General features: G+C 36.1%; 2 protein-coding genes across 2 annotated transcripts; one reads left to right on the top strand and one right to left on the bottom strand.

The window, feature by feature from the left end:
* Positions 1-2151: 2151 nt before the first annotated feature.
* LOC135671499 (sodium/hydrogen exchanger 1-like) lies at positions 2152-14151 on the top strand. The gene is made up of 14 exons (XM_065179670.1): positions 2152-2667; positions 2780-2898; positions 4452-4549; positions 5602-5661; positions 5778-5824; positions 5910-6104; positions 6203-6249; positions 6329-6395; positions 6494-6594; positions 6724-6825; positions 11005-11143; positions 11218-11280; positions 12634-12717; positions 13341-14151. Exons 1-14 carry the CDS (start codon positions 2488-2490, stop codon positions 13668-13670), a joined length of 1632 nt encoding a protein of 543 aa, XP_065035742.1. The 5' UTR covers positions 2152-2487; the 3' UTR covers positions 13671-14151.
* Positions 14152-15846: 1695 nt separating this feature from the next.
* On the bottom strand, positions 15847-20454 carry LOC135671500 (probable serine/threonine-protein kinase PBL7). Its single transcript, XM_065179671.1, has 5 exons — positions 20107-20454; positions 19385-19575; positions 18957-19146; positions 17177-17568; positions 15847-16932 (listed from the first exon to the last, which is right to left on the bottom strand). Exons 1-5 carry the CDS (start codon positions 20264-20266, stop codon positions 16342-16344), a joined length of 1524 nt encoding a protein of 507 aa, XP_065035743.1. The 5' UTR covers positions 20267-20454; the 3' UTR covers positions 15847-16341.
* Positions 20455-21167: the final 713 nt, after the last annotated feature.

Genomic DNA, 21167 nt, shown 5'->3' with positions numbered 1-21167 from the left:
AGTACTATTTTTGGTATGTAATAGGGCATATAATATATTTGTCAGTAGAGTCGATGGCGTAAAGAGAAACGAAATTAAATGTTTTATTTTCATAAATATAGAAATCTCAATATAATTTTTAAAAATATGACGATAAAAAAAGTAATCACTTAATCTCTATCTCTTAAACTATACATCTTCTATTGGGCTTGGGACTATGTTAACCTCTCCTCTCTTCTAATTAATCTTTTTTATATTACTTAATACATTACATTATCCCATATTTACAGAGGATTGAAATTAAGATATTGAGTTCGTTGGCAAGTATGACTTAAACACTCTTAATATCATACCATGAAGTCAGAAAGATTAATTTAACATTATAACATAATGACATCATCAATTCACTCTCATCTAATGCTTTGGGCACACTAGTAATTTGAATGTCTGATGATAATACATCTAACAGTGTCAAACCATTTTCCACGGTGCGATAATGAAGAGTTCTAACAACAAAAATGACGACAAGATGAGGATGACAACCACTACAAACAAATCAATTGATTACGTGAGTCTTTCCTTGTCATTGATCTTTTGTGTGCGACATTATCCATAGTACAACAACAATGTGTAGCACCATGGATCCATTTCCTTTGGCTTAGAGTGAGAACTCCGGGTGGCTTTCATGTTGTCCTCTGACTCGTTGACAATTGCTAATTGTCTTTTCTTTTTTGTTTCTTTTATTTTGTGTGTTTTCTTCTTGTCCTCTGATTCATCATTACAACACAACATCCAAGTCCAAATCCAAAATGGTACTTCAGCATTCACTGTTGCCATGGTGAAGAAATCTACTAGTAAATGTTATATGTTGGAAATGCCTATAAAATAACTCCTTTTTCATCATCCATTAAATATATATGCCATACAAATATATATATATATATATATATATATATATATATATATATATATATATAAATGTTTTGTGAACCCATAAAAATGCTTGATAATTAAACTATTTATCATGGATACTACCTTATGAGTTAGTAGTGCTCAAAGTATATGGAAAACAACAGTCACATTGATCTCACTGAATCTTAATAATTATTTTTCTTTGGATTTGAATCAAATTCCATGTATGATGTTGAACACCATTGTTATCAATCCCAAGATGGAACGAGAAAAAGTAAAAAAATTACATTAGAACACTCGCAATCGATGTATAACTATGTCAAATCTCATAAAATCGATCTCAAATAATTAAAATTTATAATAATAATAATAATAATAATAATAATAATTATAATTATTATTATTATTATTATAGTAGTAGTAGTAGTAGCAAATGTTATATGTTGGAAATGCCTATAAAAGAACTCCTTTTTCATCATCCATTAAATATATATGCCATACAAAGATATATATATATATGGAAAAAATAAATAAATGTTTTGTGAACCCATAAAAATGCTTGCTAATTAAACTATTTATCATGTTTAAATAGTGTTCAAAGTTGATGGAAAACAACAGTCACATTGATCTCATTGAATCTTCGAATAGTTATTTTTCTTTCGATTTGAATCAAATTCGATGTATGATGTTGAACACCATTGTTATCGATCCCAAGATCGAACGAGAAAAAGTAAAAAGATTACATTAAAACACTCACAATCGATGTATAACTATGTCAAATCTCATAAAATCGATCTCAAATAATTAAAAATAATAATATTAATAATATTAATAATAATAATAATAATAATAATTATTATTATTATAGTAGTAGTAGTAGTAGTATGCTAATCCAATCTATTAAGATTTATGTTTATATAAAGTTTAATTTTGAGATTTATTATTAATATTGAGACTTATAATATAAAGTTTATTATTAATATTTCCACTATCAAAACCCCATCAAATCTATTGAGATTTATTCTTCTAAAGACACATTTAAATAAAATTATGTTCTAAAGAACACATCAACAAGTCTCTCTCAATTGGACTCCATTTGACCGAGAGCATCGGATCTCGAGATACTTCCGTACACGATTCATCAACAGCAAACACGACGTTCATCGAATCAGTGTCCGCCGCGTATCACTCAGTTTCCTCGTACATTCAAGCTTAAATGTGTTCGTTTGTGCGGCAACACGAAGGAAGCGGCCGAAGGCGAAACGGTCCTCTCGAGCTCCGAGCTCGCCCTAATCTCCAGACTGATCGTCAACCCTCGAGCTGTTCGATCGGAAACCAGCGATCTCGTTGGTTCGCCGCGAAATTTTCGTTCGGGAAGCCGTCTTCTTTCAGATCCTTTCTCGCATTTTCGTGAAAAAATCTTTTTTTTTTTGCTTGAATTTGTCTCGGGTTGTCGAGAAATTGCGGGCCGAAATGTCTCTTCCGTGGACTCCTTGGAGACGTGAACCACCTGCTCCTCGGGGAATTGCTTGGTTCTAGTCGTCTTGGTTCCCGGTCCGCAGGAGGGAAGAGGCGGAAGGCCATCGGCCATCGGCCATGGCGTTTGGCTGGATGGCGCAGCAGCTCGTGCCCCTGGGAAAAGCGTTGGCGACTTCCGATCACGCCTCGGTGGTCTCCATTAACCTCTTCGTGGCGCTTATCTGCGGGTGCATCGTGATCGGGCACCTTCTCGAGGAGAGGCGCTGGATGAATGAGTCCATTACCGCCCTCGTCATCGTGAGTTCCCCTTTACCCGGATTTACCATTCGTAAAGATTGAACTTTTCTTTAGCTTTCGGCTCGAGCTATTTGGTTAATTCCATTTTTTGTTGGGTCTTCTGATGGCGCAGGGGGTGTGCACCGGAGTCCTCATACTGCTGACGACGAAAGGGAAGAGCTCGCACATCTTCATCTTCAGCGAAGACCTCTTCTTCATCTACCTTCTTCCGCCCATTATATTCAATGCCGGGTAAGTAAAGAAAGATAAGGTTTTTTATTGGATGTTTTTCGTTTTTGAGCTTCATAGCTATGTGCTTCATTTTTCTGTATATTTTTAGTGGTTTCTCGGTTTTTTCTTGCTTCTTTATATTTGGGCCTACCACGCTAAAGATTTTATCTTGTTTCTTGTAATTCTAGAAATTTCAGCTGTCGTCTACGATTATAAAACTTTAGTCTCTTGCATCGGCATAGAATTATGAATCAGACAGATGCACATGGGGCAACTTAGTTGGTTTGTTTCTTTCATATTAATTTGTGGGACATGTCATATCATAACGCACATCTTACGTCCGTTTTTGGTAAAAAATTGAAATCAAATATGCATTTGGAAAGGAAGCATATTGTTAGCAAATGAAACAATATCGTTAATTTATTGTATATGTTAAAAATCTTAAATAAAATAGACATAAAATTCATTTCTGAAAGGAATTTTAGATCATTTTCTTCGTGGTGTCTTAGCTACTGTTGTCGAATGTTGCTGTTTTCTCACACTACTGAACGGATAAATTAGATTTATACAAGTGAAAAGGTTAGAATTGGTGCCATTTGTTCCTGATCTGTTCCTCTGTAAAGTTCGAAAGAGCTTATGGGACTTCATTTTCCAAGTTTATGAAATGGATGTAAAGTTCTGGTTAACTTTTAAAAGGTTCACAGAATTTTCTGAATTTAATTTAATATATACAGTTGAACAATTATAAGCCTTCTTTCTTGAGTTTTTAAATATATTACATGGTTCTTAATGATGACTTATTGAAGGAAAACATTCTCTGTTATTGGCATAGTTTATGCAGAGATTCATAAGGCATCTTCAAAAACTTAGTCTAGACACATGACACCTTATGTGTTCATCTATGTGCTTCATGCTTTGTGTCATCTAAAAGGTATGCATGCATATCTATGGGCTTGTGTACGCATGTGTGCTGTGAATGCATCAATGCACACTTAATGAGCTTGTTGGATGTTGAAAGAATTTTAAATTTTTAGTAAAATGTTGTAAGTAAAAATGATAAACATGGAATTATTGCAACAAGTAACATTAAAAGCAGATAAACATGGAATTTTTCCTTTCTCAACATTATGGAACATCTGCGGTCATGCTTGAGTTGTAATTTCTAGGTTGCGAGGACACCAGTGATCCTGTAAATGTTGCAGTGTGTGCAAGTGAGCATAATGGCTAGCATTAGCTGCTTAGTATCATACCACCGACCAGGAGGTAGACAAACTTTGTGTTTCTTTTTCAATTTCATAAATGTGTTATATTTTCAAATTTATTAAAAGAGAAAGAAAATTAACATTCAACTGTCATGATAGAAGAGGTTTGTTTTGGTTCAGATCTCAATCATATGATGTAACTGTTACTTAACTTTCATTATGAAAATCTTTTGTCATGTATCATTTTGTTAATACTTTCCCTGTGATATCTCGTTACTAAGTTTCGTTGCTACTAGAACAATCTCCTCCTATGTTGACTAAGAATGATTATTTTCGACACTTGAATGACTATTTTTTCTTCTTGACTGCCAGGTTTCAAGTAAAAAAGAAACAATTTTTTCGCAACTTCATGACAATCATGCTGTTTGGTGCAGTTGGGACATTAATATCCTTTTTCATAATTTTCTTTGGTAATTTCTTACTCATTGGTGCACATTATCTCCTACTGCAGTTCTCAAAGTTCCAGAGATCATTTATTTTCAGTTTTATTCTTGCTTCATAAAGTTGTATTTATGAACATAAGCTAATCTTTATGTGTTTTGGGCATAACTCCTTTTTTTCCAAAAAATTCTTTTGTCATGTTGGCAGAATGTGAATGGGCTTATTTAACAAGAACATGAGAATTGCTTTCAAAGAGTTGAATTTGGATTACATATACATTTCTGGGGCTGAATTGAATAAAAACAGGTCAGATATATTGAGTAATGGAACTCATAAGGAATGCAAATGTGCCAGAAGTGGTCTGAGGATTAACCAAATTTCTTCAGGACCTATTTAAAAAGCCATCCCAAACATTCAAAAAATAGGCAAGTTTCTAGTAGACACTTTAAATGACAGGAAATGTGCCAAATAGAACTATTTAGAATCCGGAATAACTGATGGCAAATAACACTTTCCTAGTAGTCTGAAAGAACCATTTAGAGTTCGGAATAACTTAAGGCCAATAACTCTTTCCAAGTAGTCTGAAAGAACTATTTAGAGCCTGAAATAATTGTTAATATTTTGCATTTGTATCATGAAATCTGATAGTTGAATTTGCATTGGAAATTTCATGTTGTGCATCTTCCAAGACACCAACATTTTAACATTTCCGTCTATCATCTATGGCATTGTAGTGAATTGTTTGCAATAAAATGATGAATCATCAAGAGTCTGATTGGCGAATTTGTACCATTAACTACTTTGATTAGTTTACAAACATCAGAGGTCTAGTATTTTACATGTTGACAAAAAAACAAAAAAAATCATTCCAAGCTCTCAGATTATCTGGAAACTGTTTCACTTTATTCTGATGCATGGACTATTGGAAGCCAAGAGACTTCAGATTATCCAGCTATCAACTGTGATTTTGATGCCTATACAGGAGTTCAGTTGATTTTGAAAAAGGTTGCTTTTACTTGTGTTTTTAATTTTAATCTAATCCTCTCTTTGTTCTTGTGACCGTCTTTGATGCTGAACACAGGGGCAATTGCATTACTCAGAAACATGGATATTGGTTCATTAGACATTGGAGATTTTCTTGGTAAAGTATTTTATTACACCACCTGTCTTTGTTTTCTCTCTGTTGTTTTGCAATGCATGATTTGGTCATGCTCCAATATTTTTATCCTAATTTATTTCTATTTTTTATTCAAACAGCAATAGGGGCGATATTTTCTGCAACCGATTCTGTCTGTACCTTGCAGGTCTTTGAAGAAGTTCTGCATTAATTTGTTATTCTCCCTGATCAGAACAGCAACTTATGTACTCGTAATCTTTCTTCCAAAGCAGGTTCTTAATCAAGATGAAACACCCTTCTTGTATAGCTTAGTATTCGGTGAAGGTGTTGTCAATGATGCCACGTCAGTTGTACTCTTCAACGCAATTCAGAATTTTGATCATGCTCATGTTGATGCCATTATCATATTGAAGATTGTGGCAGACTTCGGTTATTTATTTCTCAGTAGCACCCTCCTTGGAGCATTTGTAAGTGCCTTTTGTGCTACTTGGTACTAGTTCTGCACCTACACTCACAAATATTGTGGTTTTCTATTGTCCGAGGATATTTACTCTATTGATTGCAGGGTGGATTGCTAAGTGCATACATTATCAAAAAGTTGTACATTGGAAGGTCTGTTGATATAATTTTTCTTGAATCAATTTTTTTGGAGTTTAAGGAGTTGATATATCTTTTATCTTCCATTTCCCAGGCATTCCACCAATCGTGAAGTTGCACTTATGATACTCATGGCATACCTTTCCTATATGCTGACTGCAGTAAGATGCATCTCTAATTACATGAAACAAGTTCTTTAGAACCTATATTAGTAGACGTCGAGCTGATCATGTTCTTAGAGAATTGTTTTTCTTTGCAGTTGTTAAATTTAAGTGGTATTCTCGCAGTATTCTTCTGTGGTATAGTCATGTCACACTATACCTGGCATAATGTGACAGAATGCTCAAGAGTTACTACCAAGTATGTTGGTCTCTTCAGTGCATCTAAGCTGCTGAATTGCTGCTTTCATTATTACTTATTCTGAAGCAATGGATGATCCAATATATTCTACTCATTTCTCTCTCCCATACTTTCCTTTTTTGTGTCCAGGCATGCTTTTGCAACATTGTCATTTATTGCAGAGACTTTTCTTTTTCTTTACGTTGGAATGGATGTGTTGGACATTGAAAAATGGAAGTTTGTTAGCAACAGGTATGACATATTCCATTTTTCTTTTGAGTACATAATCCTGGTCCCTCTCCTATGAGACACTGGTGTTTTTCAATTAAAAATGCTAAAGAATGATCTTTCTTGAAACCATAATTGATTGGTTATGTTAAGCACAAAATTTTAACTGGGGGACTATCATTTATCTCAATATGTTAATCGACTTCCATGACTTTTTTTCTTCTTTGCTTAAAGTTGTTGCTCTACATGTACTTTTTAATTTTTCACTCTGCAAAAACATTATCTCATCTCTGATAAAGGTTCTAGCGTGGGACACTACAGAGTTAAAGTTTCCAAGTGATTTTCTTATAAAAGGCTTAGTAAATAATTTAATAGTGTTGCCAAGGTTCAGGCTTACGCAGCACAGTTACCAGGACCCAAACATTTAGGGGTAAAGGGGCATACTAATGTACCAGACTACTTATTTTATGTTAAGTCAAATACTAGCAAAGGCCTGTTAGTGCCTCTGGATTAGGTTCATTTCTAGATCAGTTCCTCACAGTCAAAATAAAAAAGTTAAACGTATGACAACCTTATGAATCTAATTGGTTAAATGAAGTTCTGCATGGCACACTATGCATTATGAAAATCACCCAATTATTTTACATAGATTAAGGTCTAATTTTCTCTTTTTGTTTTGAACAAGTGTGACGAAACAAGGAAGTAAACTGTTTAAAATAAACCAACAACATATTTAATGTCTTTTAACTATACATTATGAATATCAAACATATTGATCAGTTTTACCAGGGAAAACAAGGATGATGTAATTTGGAGTATCATGTGTTGTTTTGATTATCTATCATTGTGGTAAAAATCAGTTGCAGGTCGGCTCAGATATGCTTAGTGCTAAATCTGGAGGCAGTCCCAAGATTTTTTTAAATCTTGTGTTAGAGTCATCATTTAAATGTGCTCTTGATTCCCAATTCTTTTCAGGTTGGGATTGAGACACAACCTAGTATAATCTCAAGATAAAGGGTAAAAAGTTGAAAAAAAAATGCAATGAGTAGTAGGACTTACCATTGCAATAATGTTAAGTGAACTAACCTTACCTTCTGAAACATGAATTTGACTTTAATCTTGCTTGTGTAACTTGAACCTTTGTGTCAGTATTTGTGTATGCATACCAACTAGTCGTTGGTTGGATCAATATGGATCCGACACAATATGTTGGTGCATGGGCTGCCGTACTGTCTCGAACGGTCGTCGCGCACCCGCAACAACTCCGTTCAACGAACCGTTCGTCGCTCACACCCGCATGTACAGCTGCTTGGCAGCATGTTTTCTTATGGTTTTGGGTCATTTTGCTTGTAAATATGTAAGTTCGAACAAGCTGCAGCGTTGCAAAGCGACCGTTCACCGAACCGAGCAAAACAGCCCCAAAACAGCCCAAAACAGCTCCGTTTTGGCGTGCCGCGGGAGGTGAGCGGAGAGCTGCCTCCGCTCACCAAAATGTCAGCCAGCTCAGACCCCAGGAACCCCCCGGGTGGCACATGGCTGGATGGGGCTTCGGTTATATACCGGGCGTTGAACACTCTTTTGCAAGTTCGCACGTGACCTTTACGGGAACTTGGTTTTGCGCCCGGGACCAGGTGAGCGGCTGTTTGTGGGCTTGCAGCTGTTCGTTCATCCTTGAAAGCCTTGTTTTTCTCCCTCTCCCTCTTTTCTCTTGTGCACACAAGGTGTTCGACGAATTGCTTGTAAAGCTTTCCTTTTCGCGAGACTTCGGGACTTGTCCGTCGCTCGTTCTTTCGATCTAACTCTCTTTCTCTTTTACAGGTCCTTCGGGACCTGCGAGAGGTTACAAAGTGGGCTGATCCTTGCGGAGCAAGATCGCAAGGGCGAAGCGCGACTTAGGCAACGCAAGCTAAGTTCGCGTCTTTGCCACAAGGGTGACTCGCGTCTTAGGCAACGCAAGCTAAGATCGCGTCTTTGGTCGCAAGGGTGTCGCACGCCTTAGGCAATTCCAACTAAGGTCGTGACAATACTGTGCCAATCGGTGGTATCAATCCATCAGCAGATCGATACATATTGGTCAATAGCCGATGTACCATATGTCGATATATCAGTACGTACCGATTTTTGAAAAAAAAGCCAAAGAATGATAAAAAAATCATAAAAATCATTTTTAGAGTTTTTAATCCCAATTTAATGGTAATTTTATTGTATTTAAATAAGAATGTGGTGTATATGAGACAGAAATTATAGAACTTAGTCACATTAAATTTAAAATGAACCCTAATTCATAATCAAACCAGTGTCTGCCATACCGAATCGTACCCCCTGGTACGGGCGGTACGTACCGGTCCGACAGGCCAGCGGTATGCGGACCGCTCGGTACCGGTCTGCACTGTAGCACTGCTAGGTACACCGTACCGTACCGGTACCGAGCCCAGGTCAAAATACAGGTACGGTACGGTATTGCGAACCTTGAATCAAACCACTAATAACAAGATGGGATTAGGCCTAAATTATACCTATGCACCCCTAATTGGGCCTAACCAATCAAAAGACTCTAATTAACTCTAATTGGATTTTAATCACAATAAATACAAGGAAAAGCACTTAATCAACCAATAAATTCATAATCAAACAACTAATAACAATCTGTAATTAGCCCTAAATACCCCTAATCCGGGACCAAATGTAAGATAATGGACCTAATTGGAACTAAACATAATAGAATGATCTTAATCACATTTAATCTTCATATATATGCGTCAATATGCCTCTAATTATATGAAATGATATATACAACATAGAAATTAACTAAGTACCTTTAAATTGGGAGAAATTCCATCAGACCCTGAGTTCCAATCCTTCTTTTATCCAAATCAAGAGCTTGATTACTACTAATCATCGATTAGAAACTTTAATCACAGCTGAGAGCATGAGAGAGAGTGAGACTGAGAGTGAGTGAATGAGTGAAAGAGGGGGGAGGGAGGAGGATTTAAAGCCCCAAAGGAGGCCCCAATCGTCAATTTGACAATTGGGGTCAAACTTGACCCAATTTGGGTTTGTATTAGTCAAATTCCGATCGGTACCAACCCATATCGATCGATACAATATGAGTTTTGATCGTATCGGCCAATACATACCCGTATTGACCCCTAACCTGTTTTTTGAGTACCGTCCAAAGTAGGTTGTCCACGTATCAGTTAGTATGGTACCATACCACCCGTTTTGTACCATTTTGGGTGGTACGTCAAACAATATGCTGGCATACCTATTAGCCAATTTATAATCTTACTCGTGTGGTGCTGAGTCTGCTGACCTATTTCTATATCAGCCAATTCATTGGAGTTTAGTTTTCTATATTTTGATAACTAAATTTCATAAATTCATTCTATAATAAAGAGGTATTTTACAACTATGTTTTATTATGAATTTTTAATATATTTTATCATAAAATTATTTTATACTATGTATAATTTTATTGTTTAAATATTTATTGAATTTATGGTCTGATCGTTTGACCTACTTGTCCATCCAGTGAATCAGTGGTCCAAGGCTTGGCCAGATTGATGTTTGATCTCAATCTGATAACTATGTTTAAAGGAGAGTGCATTGATTCTATGCTGATACTTACATTCTTACAGTACTATGATATAGTTCTAAGCAAGGCTTAAAAATCTTCTAACTAACTCTTCCTTAGTACATTATATGATGCACCCTGTGAGTTGCAAGAAACAGAAGCTTGGACTAAAACTTAAGATGCATAGATGACAGCCGAGATTTGAATTGGAGGCTATGCACTGTGCACTCACGTGATAATCTGTGTTTTTATTATATAGTTTGAAAGAATATTAGCACGTCCAAATGTGCTTTGACATGTATTATCATCATTCCATGTGCTTCAATTAGGCCCAGCATGAATTTTGGAGCATCTTACACATAACTACAACCACATTGGGATGTATGATGCCTTTAAATCTTTGTTTTAAATTCTGGGCAAGTTGGATTATTTGTCACGATTAATAATCTGATCTCTCATCTTAGATGGTCCAAATATGTACTAAATTAGCAAAATTTGCAGTTTTGGATGTACTTCATATTGTCTTTTCTCAGTCTGTTTTTGTGTCTGACAGAACTGATGACTTATTAGAAGGCTTTTGATATTATTTTGAATTGATTTTTAATACTCTTTTTTTTTTTCCTTCGCAGCCCTGGAAAATCACTTAGTGTTAGCTCCATTCTGTTAGGCTTGGTTTTGGTTGGTAGGGCTGCTTTTGTTTTTCCACTCTCATTCCTGTCTAACTTAACAAAGAATTCTCCACATGAAAGAATTATCTTCAAGCAACAAGTGAGTGCAAAACATCATTCTCACCGTATTTATTCTCAACCATCATGCTAATAAATTTGTGCAATGTTTAACAGGTTACAATATGGTGGGCAGGTCTCATGAGAGGTGCAGTGTCAATAGCACTTGCTTACAATCAGGTTAAATGCGATGCACATTTTAAGTTTTTTTTATATTGTCTTGTATCAAAGATGAATTCGAGACCATAATTTTAAATAAGGCCTCTGAATCTATAGACGCATCCACCAGTTCTATGTTTGCATTTATGCTGATATAGTGGTGCTATCCTAGTATTTAATAGGGCCACAGGGAGTCATGCTAGCTTGAAATTGGCCCCAAACATCAGCCCAACAAGTACTACAAATATTAATCTAAAAGAGAGATTAACAAAATAGAAAATCCATATCCTGTTGTCATAACAGCCATGCAGTTTCCTCCATAAGGCTATCACAAACAACAATGTTTTCAGAATTTTCATGACAATTCTCACAGTCAGCTATTTTCAGCAATTCTGTCTGCCTCCATAAAGCTATCCAAAAAGAGGCGGCAATGTTTTCAGAATTTCAAGGCAGTTCTTTGTATATTGCACCACATTTTGGGTTTTCCAATCGATTGCTTCTTTGTCCTCCAAAAGTAATTACAAGCACTTTGCAGCCACTTTTAATGATCAGCTGTTTGTGCCCCATTTTGAGAGCCATCCTTGCTCCTTCAAGAATGACAAATACTCTCATTAGATGGAAGAAACCTCAGGAAAAATCAGAAATCCTGCATTCATAAGTTGACCTGTATTTCTAATGACAATCAACTCATCTGAATGATTTGAGGCTCGAAGGCCACCATCAGCACTGACTTTAAAGTTTAAACCACTCAGTAGGACAATTCTGTTTTTATCTCCACTTTGCATCTAACAGACATTAGGTTTCAGATGAGAAAATTTAAGGTATCCATTGATGATATTCAGAGCATTCCTAACCATGACGGTTGCTCTGAATACTTGCCAAAGGCCAACTAACATACATCATTTTTTCCCATCATTCAAAATAATTAAAAGTTTTAGCTTTTACTTGTCCATCTTTAAACAGATCATGAGTGGAAAGTCACAGTAATCAAGACCAATATAGAGAACCCTTATTCTATAAAACACAACATCTTGTGATAAAAAAATTGATGGCTTTATCCTGCATGTAGTTATTTCTTTGAGAATAGATTATAAATGCAGATAAACTTGATTTCATTGCATGCCAGCATGTTTGGGATCAATAGATCCAGAAATTGGTGTTGCCAACTTTGTATCCCCTACTGGCATTTTGACTATCTTAATTTGGAGGATGAACAATTTGAAGGATGAATAGAGCGCCAATTTTTGTTATAATCCTGTTGCTGGAGTATCATTTTTTCAGTTATTATACTTTATTTTTTGGATATTCAAGTTAATTTATATTCTAAGATTATGCATTTCTTTTATCTTAACAAGTTGCATTTTGAAATTGCAGTTTACAAGATCTGGCCACACTGAACTACGAGGAAATGCAATTATGATCACCAGCACTATCACAATTGTCCTCTTCAGCACTGTGGTAAATAAATATGCCTGCACCTGCTGATTCAAACTGGTGTCAGTGTTAGCTTCATGCAAGAGCATTCCCTTTTAGCCTCAAATGTTATAATCCTCACTCGATATACTATTATTATGGACTTCTCTGTTAACAGAATGACCCATCAAGACCTAGTACATTCTTTTGCTTAAGTATTGCTACCGAGCTAGCATCGATGTCCTTGTAGGAATTTGCTTTATTTTTTGGTAATAATGGTGTAACTCCGTGTCTGGTATATCTAATGCTTGGCTGTCATGACAACTTTAAATTGATATTTTTTTTACTTTTTAATGCAAATCTTCTATACTAGAAAATGAAACTGAATCCATGCAACTATGACTCTCCACTTTGGATATAAATATCAACACAAAATACAATGTTGTGTTTGCTATTTAAATATTCTTTTATCAAGCATGTATCACCTTGTTTTTATGTCCCTAGTTAATGCTAATTGGTTTCAAGATTGCAACCGATCATGTGTTCATGTGTACCTTGGTTACCATTAGCTAGATAAATAAGATTATTGCCTCATCAGAAGATATAGTTCCCTTGCTTTATTAGTCGAGAAATTTCTCATTGGTTATGGTTACCTTGTTATGCCTCAGGTATTTGGATTGGTGACAAAACCACTTGTGAGCTTCTTATTGCCTCATAGTGCAAAGCATCTCAGCAGCATGTCCTCTGAACCATCAAGTCCCCAGTCCCTCCTGTCATCGCTTCTTGAACATGGACGGGGATCAGAAGTCGATGGTGGAGGAGAAATTCTAACTCGACCATCCAGCCTCCGAATGCTCCTGAGCAAACCAACTCATACGGTTCACTACTACTGGCGCAAGCTTGATGATGCATTCATGCGTCCAGTGTTCGGTGGGAGAGGTTTTGTTCCATTTTCTCCTGGTTCACCCACCGAGCAGAGCCTCCAAGGCCGTATTTAAGCAAAAAAGGACATGACAACAAGTGAAAAGAAAGTAAATAGGAGGGGGAAAAACCAAAAATAAGTAGGTTCATGACATTTATGAATTAAATTGCTTTCAGTGGTACAGTAATCAAAGCAGCACCAGATCTGTGTAATTATCAGGCCTTTCTGTATATTTATCAGCTTTTTCAACCAAGCATGATGGCTAATTGTGTGAATCAACGGTTCCTCTTGTACTAGGATGAATTACCATCGCGGCACGATCATCGGTAGGTAAAACTAACGTTTCTGCATATTTACATGGCAGATTGCAGTGCGGTGTGAGGGTTATGTAATTCTTTGTTCTCTTCTCGTCTGTAATTGTTGTGCGGTGTCATATAGGTTCTTTAGTTTACGGTGCTGTATTTATATTTCTGTAATCTGGGTGGCGTTTTATCTTTTTTTTGAACTCCGGAATCGAGGTTCATCTGTTCCATATGTAGTCTTTCTATAATTGACATTAGATGTGGACATGAAAATTATGCAAAAAATGTCTTTGCTATTTTGTTGTGTTCAGAGCTGCGTCAGTCGATTGTGAAGCTTCCACTTCTTTATGGAACATTCTATGACTAAAAATAGGGTTCTTCTTACAAAGGTGTAATGTGCTCTGTTTGCTGCTATCTTTGAGTTACCAATTGTCTGACATCATATTTGATGAAGTGGTGTGCTACTGTGAAGTACATACAGTTTCCTGGCTCTTCTTGGAACAGTTACACATACGTGACAATGGTCTCTCTCTCTCTCTCTCTCTCTCTCTCCCTTCCAATTATTTCCAAAGTCGATTGCTTGGAGTTAGAGAAATATTATTCAAATCAGGGATTATATTTTATTATGTATATATATATATATACATATATATATATATATACATATACACATATATATATATACATATATATATATATATATATACATATATATATATATATACATATATACATATATATATACATATATATATATACATATATACATATATATATATACATACATATATATATATATATATACATATATATATGTATACATATATATATATGTATACATATATATATATATATATATATACATATATATATACATATATACATATATATATATACATATATATATATATATACATATATATATACATATATACATATATATATATATACATATATATATATATATATACATATATATATATATACATATATATATATATACATATATATATATATACATATATATACATATATATATATATATACATATATATATATATACATATATATATATATACATATATATATATATATATACATATATATATATATATATACATATATATATATATATATATACATATATATATATATATATATATATATATATATATATACATATATATATATATATATATATATATATATATATATATATATATATATATATATATATATTGCATATCCTATGATTTAGAAATGTTTCATCTTCTGGGAGAATTGAAGTTAATTACAGCTAAAAAAAGAACTTGCGACCAAATCATAGGTTAGGTTACACGAAAGTTTTGATTGTTTGGATTGCAAGCATCAGTCTATCATTTGTTGGTTGCATCACATGGAATATTAGACCTCATGACGTGTGATCTAAAAATGTTTCATCGAGTGACAAGTCACATCAACATCAGCAACAATGTGAAATGTATTGGTTGGAAAAAGCATCTCACAACATTGTCAGTAGGTCCTAAGGATGCCATCAGATCTCATCTTAGGTGGTTTATGTGTAGAGTTTCCAAAAGATAAGTAGTGAGGACATGTTCTAACAAATAGTTCACTACACATCCAAACGCTTGAAGATCCAACTGCAATGATAGATAGAATGAACTAGCAAAATAGTAATGATATATCTCACATAATTCAGATGTGGAATTGACACCACTAAATCCTTTCCTTGTTCTTTACTTTTGATGAACTAAGTTACATGGTCATACAAAAAACACTGTAATTAATTATGGTGAGGGCTGCAATATATTGACCGACGGATTATACCGAAAAAGAATTAAAGCCTAGTAGTTAGTTCTTCTGTCAAATTACTTCTGCAATGCATGATCAACACAGTTGGCTATGCAACAACAACACAACCAGAAGTGGAGACAAATAACAACCACCATATAGAACAAAAGAAGCCAACAATGACTGATAAATTCACAGACATAACTGTGGCAGCTTTCAGAAGCATCACAAATACAAATTTAAGAAAGATAGTCCTATGAAACATAGGAACATCACAGATATGTCTAAATCAACTCCTCAGATTTTATGGACAAAAATATGATGACAATTTCTTGCAGTTTTAGGCCTAGGCAGAAATGTGTAGCAACTTGAATGTGGGAATTGCTTCTTCTAGATTGCATGTATACGTTCTAAAATGCAGCTCTGCACTTTCGGATAGGTATTTTGTTTGGTTTTTCTTTTGTATGTGCCATCTCCTTTGTCGAAAGACAAGATCTTTCAGGAAAAGGAAACAAGAGGATAATAATGTGCTACTGGCATTGACTTTATTTACAGAGAATATGTGTCCTGATCAGCTGAATTCTGACCTATTCTTCCTTTCCATGAAAGTAAAGCATGCAAAAAACCATCCGAGGAATGGATCTGAGAGGACCTCTACTCATGTGTCCTGTCAGAGCTACCTTGTGCATTTCTCCGTTGTCTCTCTCTCCAATTTTCACCCCATTCTTTGGCCTCTGCAACGGCACGCTCCCTAACAAAATCACGATCAATATTCTTTGGAGAGTCTCGCGCTCTCTCCACATGGACCGGGCTATCCATCTGAGACTCCCGAGTCTCAGACTCCTCCATGCTCCACTTCCGTCCCGAGCCACCACTAGAACCATCTCTGCCAATTTTTGCACCTTTACTTGCTCCCTTGAGCGGACCCCTTTGCTTTAGTTCTGAAGAATTCTGATGCGGTGACTGGACAGCATGTTGATCACCAGACCCACTTCTAGAACTTGGGATGGATGGACCAACCTTGGTACTCTGAATACTAGCTGCAATTGGATCATGATTTTGTGAAGCTAAATATGAAAGTGCCGTCACAACATCTCCTATGAGAGGTCGAGTAGCCGCTTGCTCCTGCAAACACATTGCCGCAACTGCCAGTGCCTGATATAAGCCCCTCATGGGATAACGCCCTTGTAGTAATGGGTCAGCCATTTTGGGGAACTTCCGACGATCTTTGAATAATGGACGAGCCTGCACAGACCATCAACAAGTGGTCGTAATTTTAGTCAATATCTCAATCTGAAAAAGTTTGCATGGTCAACATATAATCAAATTCTTATTGATCATATCCTGAAACCATAATGACTATAACTGGGATCTAAAATTCGATAATCAAAATTTGAACCATAACACTACTAAATAATATGCCTTCAGGTGAATCCTACTATTAAGTCAACTGGGTTAGATGTAGTTTAAAAAACAGAGAGCAACATACCCATGCAACTAGATTTTGTTCTCCGGTAGGCCGAGCATTATCAATCGCTTTACGGCCTGTAATTAGTTCGAGAAATACAACACCAAAGCTATATACATCAGATTTCACTGTTAATTGCCCTGTCATAGCATACTCAGGAGCACAGTAACCGTATGTTCCCATCACTCTTGTTGAGACATGGGTATTGTCACCAACAGGACCAAGTTTAGCAAGCCCAAAATCCGACAACTTTGGATGATATCCTTCACCAAGAAGTATATTCGATGATTTGAAGTCACGATAAATAACTGGAGGGTTTGCTTTGTCATGGAGGTATTCCAAGCCTTTAGCTGCACCAGCAGCTATTTTCATCCGGGAATTCCAGTCAAGTGGTTCCTTATTAGCTGGGATATCTATTAAAAAACAAAAGAAAAAATAATATCAAGCTCATTTATCAGGGTCTGTCATAGATCCTGCGAAATTGTTAAAATGCAATCCTGTGTTGCAAGAAAAAGAGGAGGGGAAAGTAAACAAGCTGCTGATGTGTTTCAACTAAATAAAAACCATTCTAAAAAATCATATGCATAAGCAGTTTTTTTTTCCAGAATGATGTCCATGCATGTTAAAACTTCAATGAAGTATTTTACAAACTGGGCATGATTTCTTTTACTATAAAATTGGGCAGCCTAGTCACATCCTAACATGCACATTGTCTCCATGATGGGAAGTACGAAGAATCAGTTGAATGAAGTTTGATCAATTGGATCAATTGCTATGCAATAGAAGAAAAAGAAAAGGTACCAATTTAACATATGGAAGAAACGACAACATCATAAGTTTATTATGGAGAAAACTTTCTACAATTCAGGTTCCAAAACAATTAAAATTCTATCATTCAGAATCACAGTATCTTCAGAACTATGAAAATCATGATATAAAAAAAAAAAAAATATATATATATATATATATATATATATATATATATATATATATATCTTTACACTGATTCAGACTTTACATGATTTAGATTGCATAAAAGAAGGATTATGTGTCTTCAAGCAACCCAAAGAATTTTCCTTTTTTATGTCATGAGTCCACATCTTATACTCAATCTAATTTTCACAAACATAAATGAATTTTCCCTTGGCAATGCCTTTGATGCTGCATGTGGCATGTTGACCTGCAGCTTCATGTGGCAGGTAGACAATTTTCTTTTCAGGTTGATGCTTTAGCACAAAAACTATTCATTGGCTGTTGCAGAATGCTAGATCAATCACTCTTATGTGAGTGGGATGGTTGGTCACCATGGGTATACCATTCTGATAGAAATATATGACCAACTTTGGGGAGGAGTGAATGACATGGAGAATGGTAAACAAGCAAATAGGATATGGAGAAAAAGATCAATGGCATGCTTTACCCAGAAGATTTAAAATCTCAAACATTACAGTCTAGTTTAACCTAATCAAGGACAACAAAACAAGGCAGGTATGTTTTTGCATATTTTAGTTCAATAAGGGTTTGGAACTTCCAAGGCTATCACAACTTGAATCTTGACAAGCCTGACTTCAATTGGCCCATAGCACCTCAGAGTTTTAAGCATTCATTTAAGGCACCAAGATCCTTCTAGCTCAGGCTAGATGATGGAATAACAACTATTTCTTTACAAATCATCCCTGTCATTCATAAATAGACAATTATTACTTTATACATTTAATTCTAGAACTACAACTGCGGAATTAAGGGCAACGAAGGATAAAAACAACTAAATAATGTAAGATAAGCGACAAAGGAAACTAACAATGCAAATGGTCTTCTAATGATCCCAACGGCATGAACTCATAGACGAGCAGTCGTTGATCGCCATCAGCACAATAACCAATCAGATTGACAAGATTGGGGTGATGCAAAAGGCTAAGCATGAGGACTTCGACCAGAAACTCTCTGTTCCCCTGAAGACCATTTCTGTCAAGTTGCTTGACGGCAACAACCTGCAACGATGAATATCAGCTGTATGGTCAATTGTCAGGAACCATTGTTCCCAATCACACTTAAAAAAGTCAATGGTTATTCTGCAATAACAATAGATGCGTAAACAGACTTTTGCTGATAACACAAGGCACCTTTAATATTGTAGATCAATTTAGCCTAAAATTGATCTAAAATCGATCAAGATTCTTGTCAGACAGATAAAACATGGATAAGGCAGTATAAACAAAAGAAACTAACCTGTCCGGTTTCCAACCTTCCCTTGTATACACGACCGAAACCACCTTCACCCAAAAAACAATCTCGCCTAAAATTCTTAGTGACAGCAGAAAGTTCACGAAAACTGAATGTCTGTGCTGCAATATGCTCAGGATTTCCTTCTTTGGGAACCGATGCTTCCTTCTTGGAATCAGCCCTCAAATTTGATTTGTCTGGCACCACAAGCAATCCACAATAACAAACGAATCAGGTATTATGCGTCCAAAATATGGCTGGTCTATGATATTAGCTTTATTTATGCAAGCTAAAAAAGCAAGAGACGGGTAACAATCTTAAATATCAAAACTCGAGAATCGTTCGTTCGAGACCAACAACGCCCATGAATTTACTCTTATGAATTCAATGACATGAGCTTCTAATTGCCTTATGGATCCTAATAATTCAATGGCAAAATCTAGTACCTTCGACAGAACAAGATACGGGAGCGAGCGATCTACGCATACGACGAGACGCGAAAAGAATTATCTAACAAGAACGTCACAAATAGCTTCACAAAATATGGTCTCATTGCATCGAATGTCCCGAATCCAAGACACGAACGGAAGTTCCACAGATCCGAAGAGGAGAAGGATCGAAGCAAATAAAACAAATATTCCCCAAAAGGGCGGCAGAGGAAGCGCATCGGATCCACAGAATTCTCATAAAAGAACAATCTACAACATCAATAATCCGAATTTTCTTACCTAAACTGCCAAGACGAGACGTCGGGGCGGCAGAAGACTCCTTGCGAACGGCACCATCTCCCCCCTCGTCGTTCTTCTTCTTCTTCTTCTCCTCCTCCTTAACCTCGTCCGCCGCATCGCCCTGGCCGGGCGACGCAAGGCACGGAAGACATTTCATCATAACTAGAGGAACACCGATAAGATTCCCCGATAAATCCACGAATCACAGCTCGGGCAACAGCTTCCCCCTCGCTTCTCCGATCGATGGCGACGAACGGCGCACGGCTCGAAATCTCACCGGTGGACCCGATCAGAGCCCTGGCGACAGACGGAACAAAACCAAGGGGAAGACGGGGGAAGGCTAAATAGAGAACCAACACCGAGTTCGAATTAAATTAGGGAGAAGGCGGAGGTCAGCGAGCGTGATTGATGTAAGAAGAAGAGAATCGTACGTAACAATCCACCGAACGCAAGTAGAGGTACCCCTCCACCACAAGTGGGCCCCACGAGTCCGACCAATACAAGAATGGGTAGTTCGAAGGGCGAACCGACGAAGGTGGCGAAGATTATTTTCGATATTAAATTAACGATTCCGCGCGTCACTAAATCTCTAATTTTTCCTTTTTTGTGTTTTTGATTGAATAATTAATTTTGTCGATAGAATAATGATTCCGCGTTTGACTCGATCTTTTTGTTTCGTTTTTTTTTTGTTTTTATTTATTTATTTTCGGAAAAGGAAGACGACGCGGAATTTATTTTCCGAAAATAAATTGTAAAAGAATTAATTATATACGAATAGACTTGTTTTATTCGAGGTATGTCATATCGAGCTGTACCGCCCGGGCGGTACGGTTACCGGTCCGAGTGCACTGTAGCAGTGCAATGTAGCACTGTAGCAATACTATAATACTCGACACACCTGAGTGTACGGTACGGTATTGCGAACCTTGGTTTTATCCATCTTATTTTTAATTCATTTTATTTTTGTAACCAAAGCATTTGTGTATCAAACTCGGAGGAATAAATTGCTTTTACGGCTTAAAAATTTAAATTATTCAAAATAAAGAGTTCAAAATTTTATC

Source organism: Musa acuminata, unplaced genomic scaffold, assembly GCF_036884655.1.
Source record: "Musa acuminata AAA Group cultivar baxijiao unplaced genomic scaffold, Cavendish_Baxijiao_AAA HiC_scaffold_1139, whole genome shotgun sequence".
NCBI lineage: Eukaryota > Viridiplantae > Streptophyta > Magnoliopsida > Zingiberales > Musaceae > Musa > Musa acuminata.
This window is presented reverse-complemented; position numbering and strand designations above follow the sequence as displayed.

Excerpts from the sequence above, each read along its gene's own strand:
- LOC135671499 (XM_065179670.1), top strand. The coding sequence starts at position 2,488 with ATGGCGTTTGGCTGGATGGCGCAGCAGCTCGTGCCCCTGGGAAAAGCG. Across the intron at positions 6,396-6,493 it reads TTTCCTATATGCTGACTGCA|TTGTTAAATTTAAGTGGTAT; the intron begins GTAAGATGCATC and ends TTTTCTTTGCAG. Across the intron at positions 12,718-13,340 it reads TTGTCCTCTTCAGCACTGTG|GTATTTGGATTGGTGACAAA; the intron begins GTAAATAAATAT and ends GTTATGCCTCAG.
- LOC135671500 (XM_065179671.1), bottom strand. The coding sequence starts at position 20,266 with ATGATGAAATGTCTTCCGTGCCTTGCGTCGCCCGGCCAGGGCGATGCG. Across the intron at positions 19,147-19,384 it reads GAAGGTTGGAAACCGGACAG|GTTGTTGCCGTCAAGCAACT; the intron begins GTTAGTTTCTTT and ends TCATCGTTGCAG. Across the intron at positions 16,933-17,176 it reads AACAAAATCTAGTTGCATGG|GCTCGTCCATTATTCAAAGA; the intron begins GTATGTTGCTCT and ends TGGTCTGTGCAG.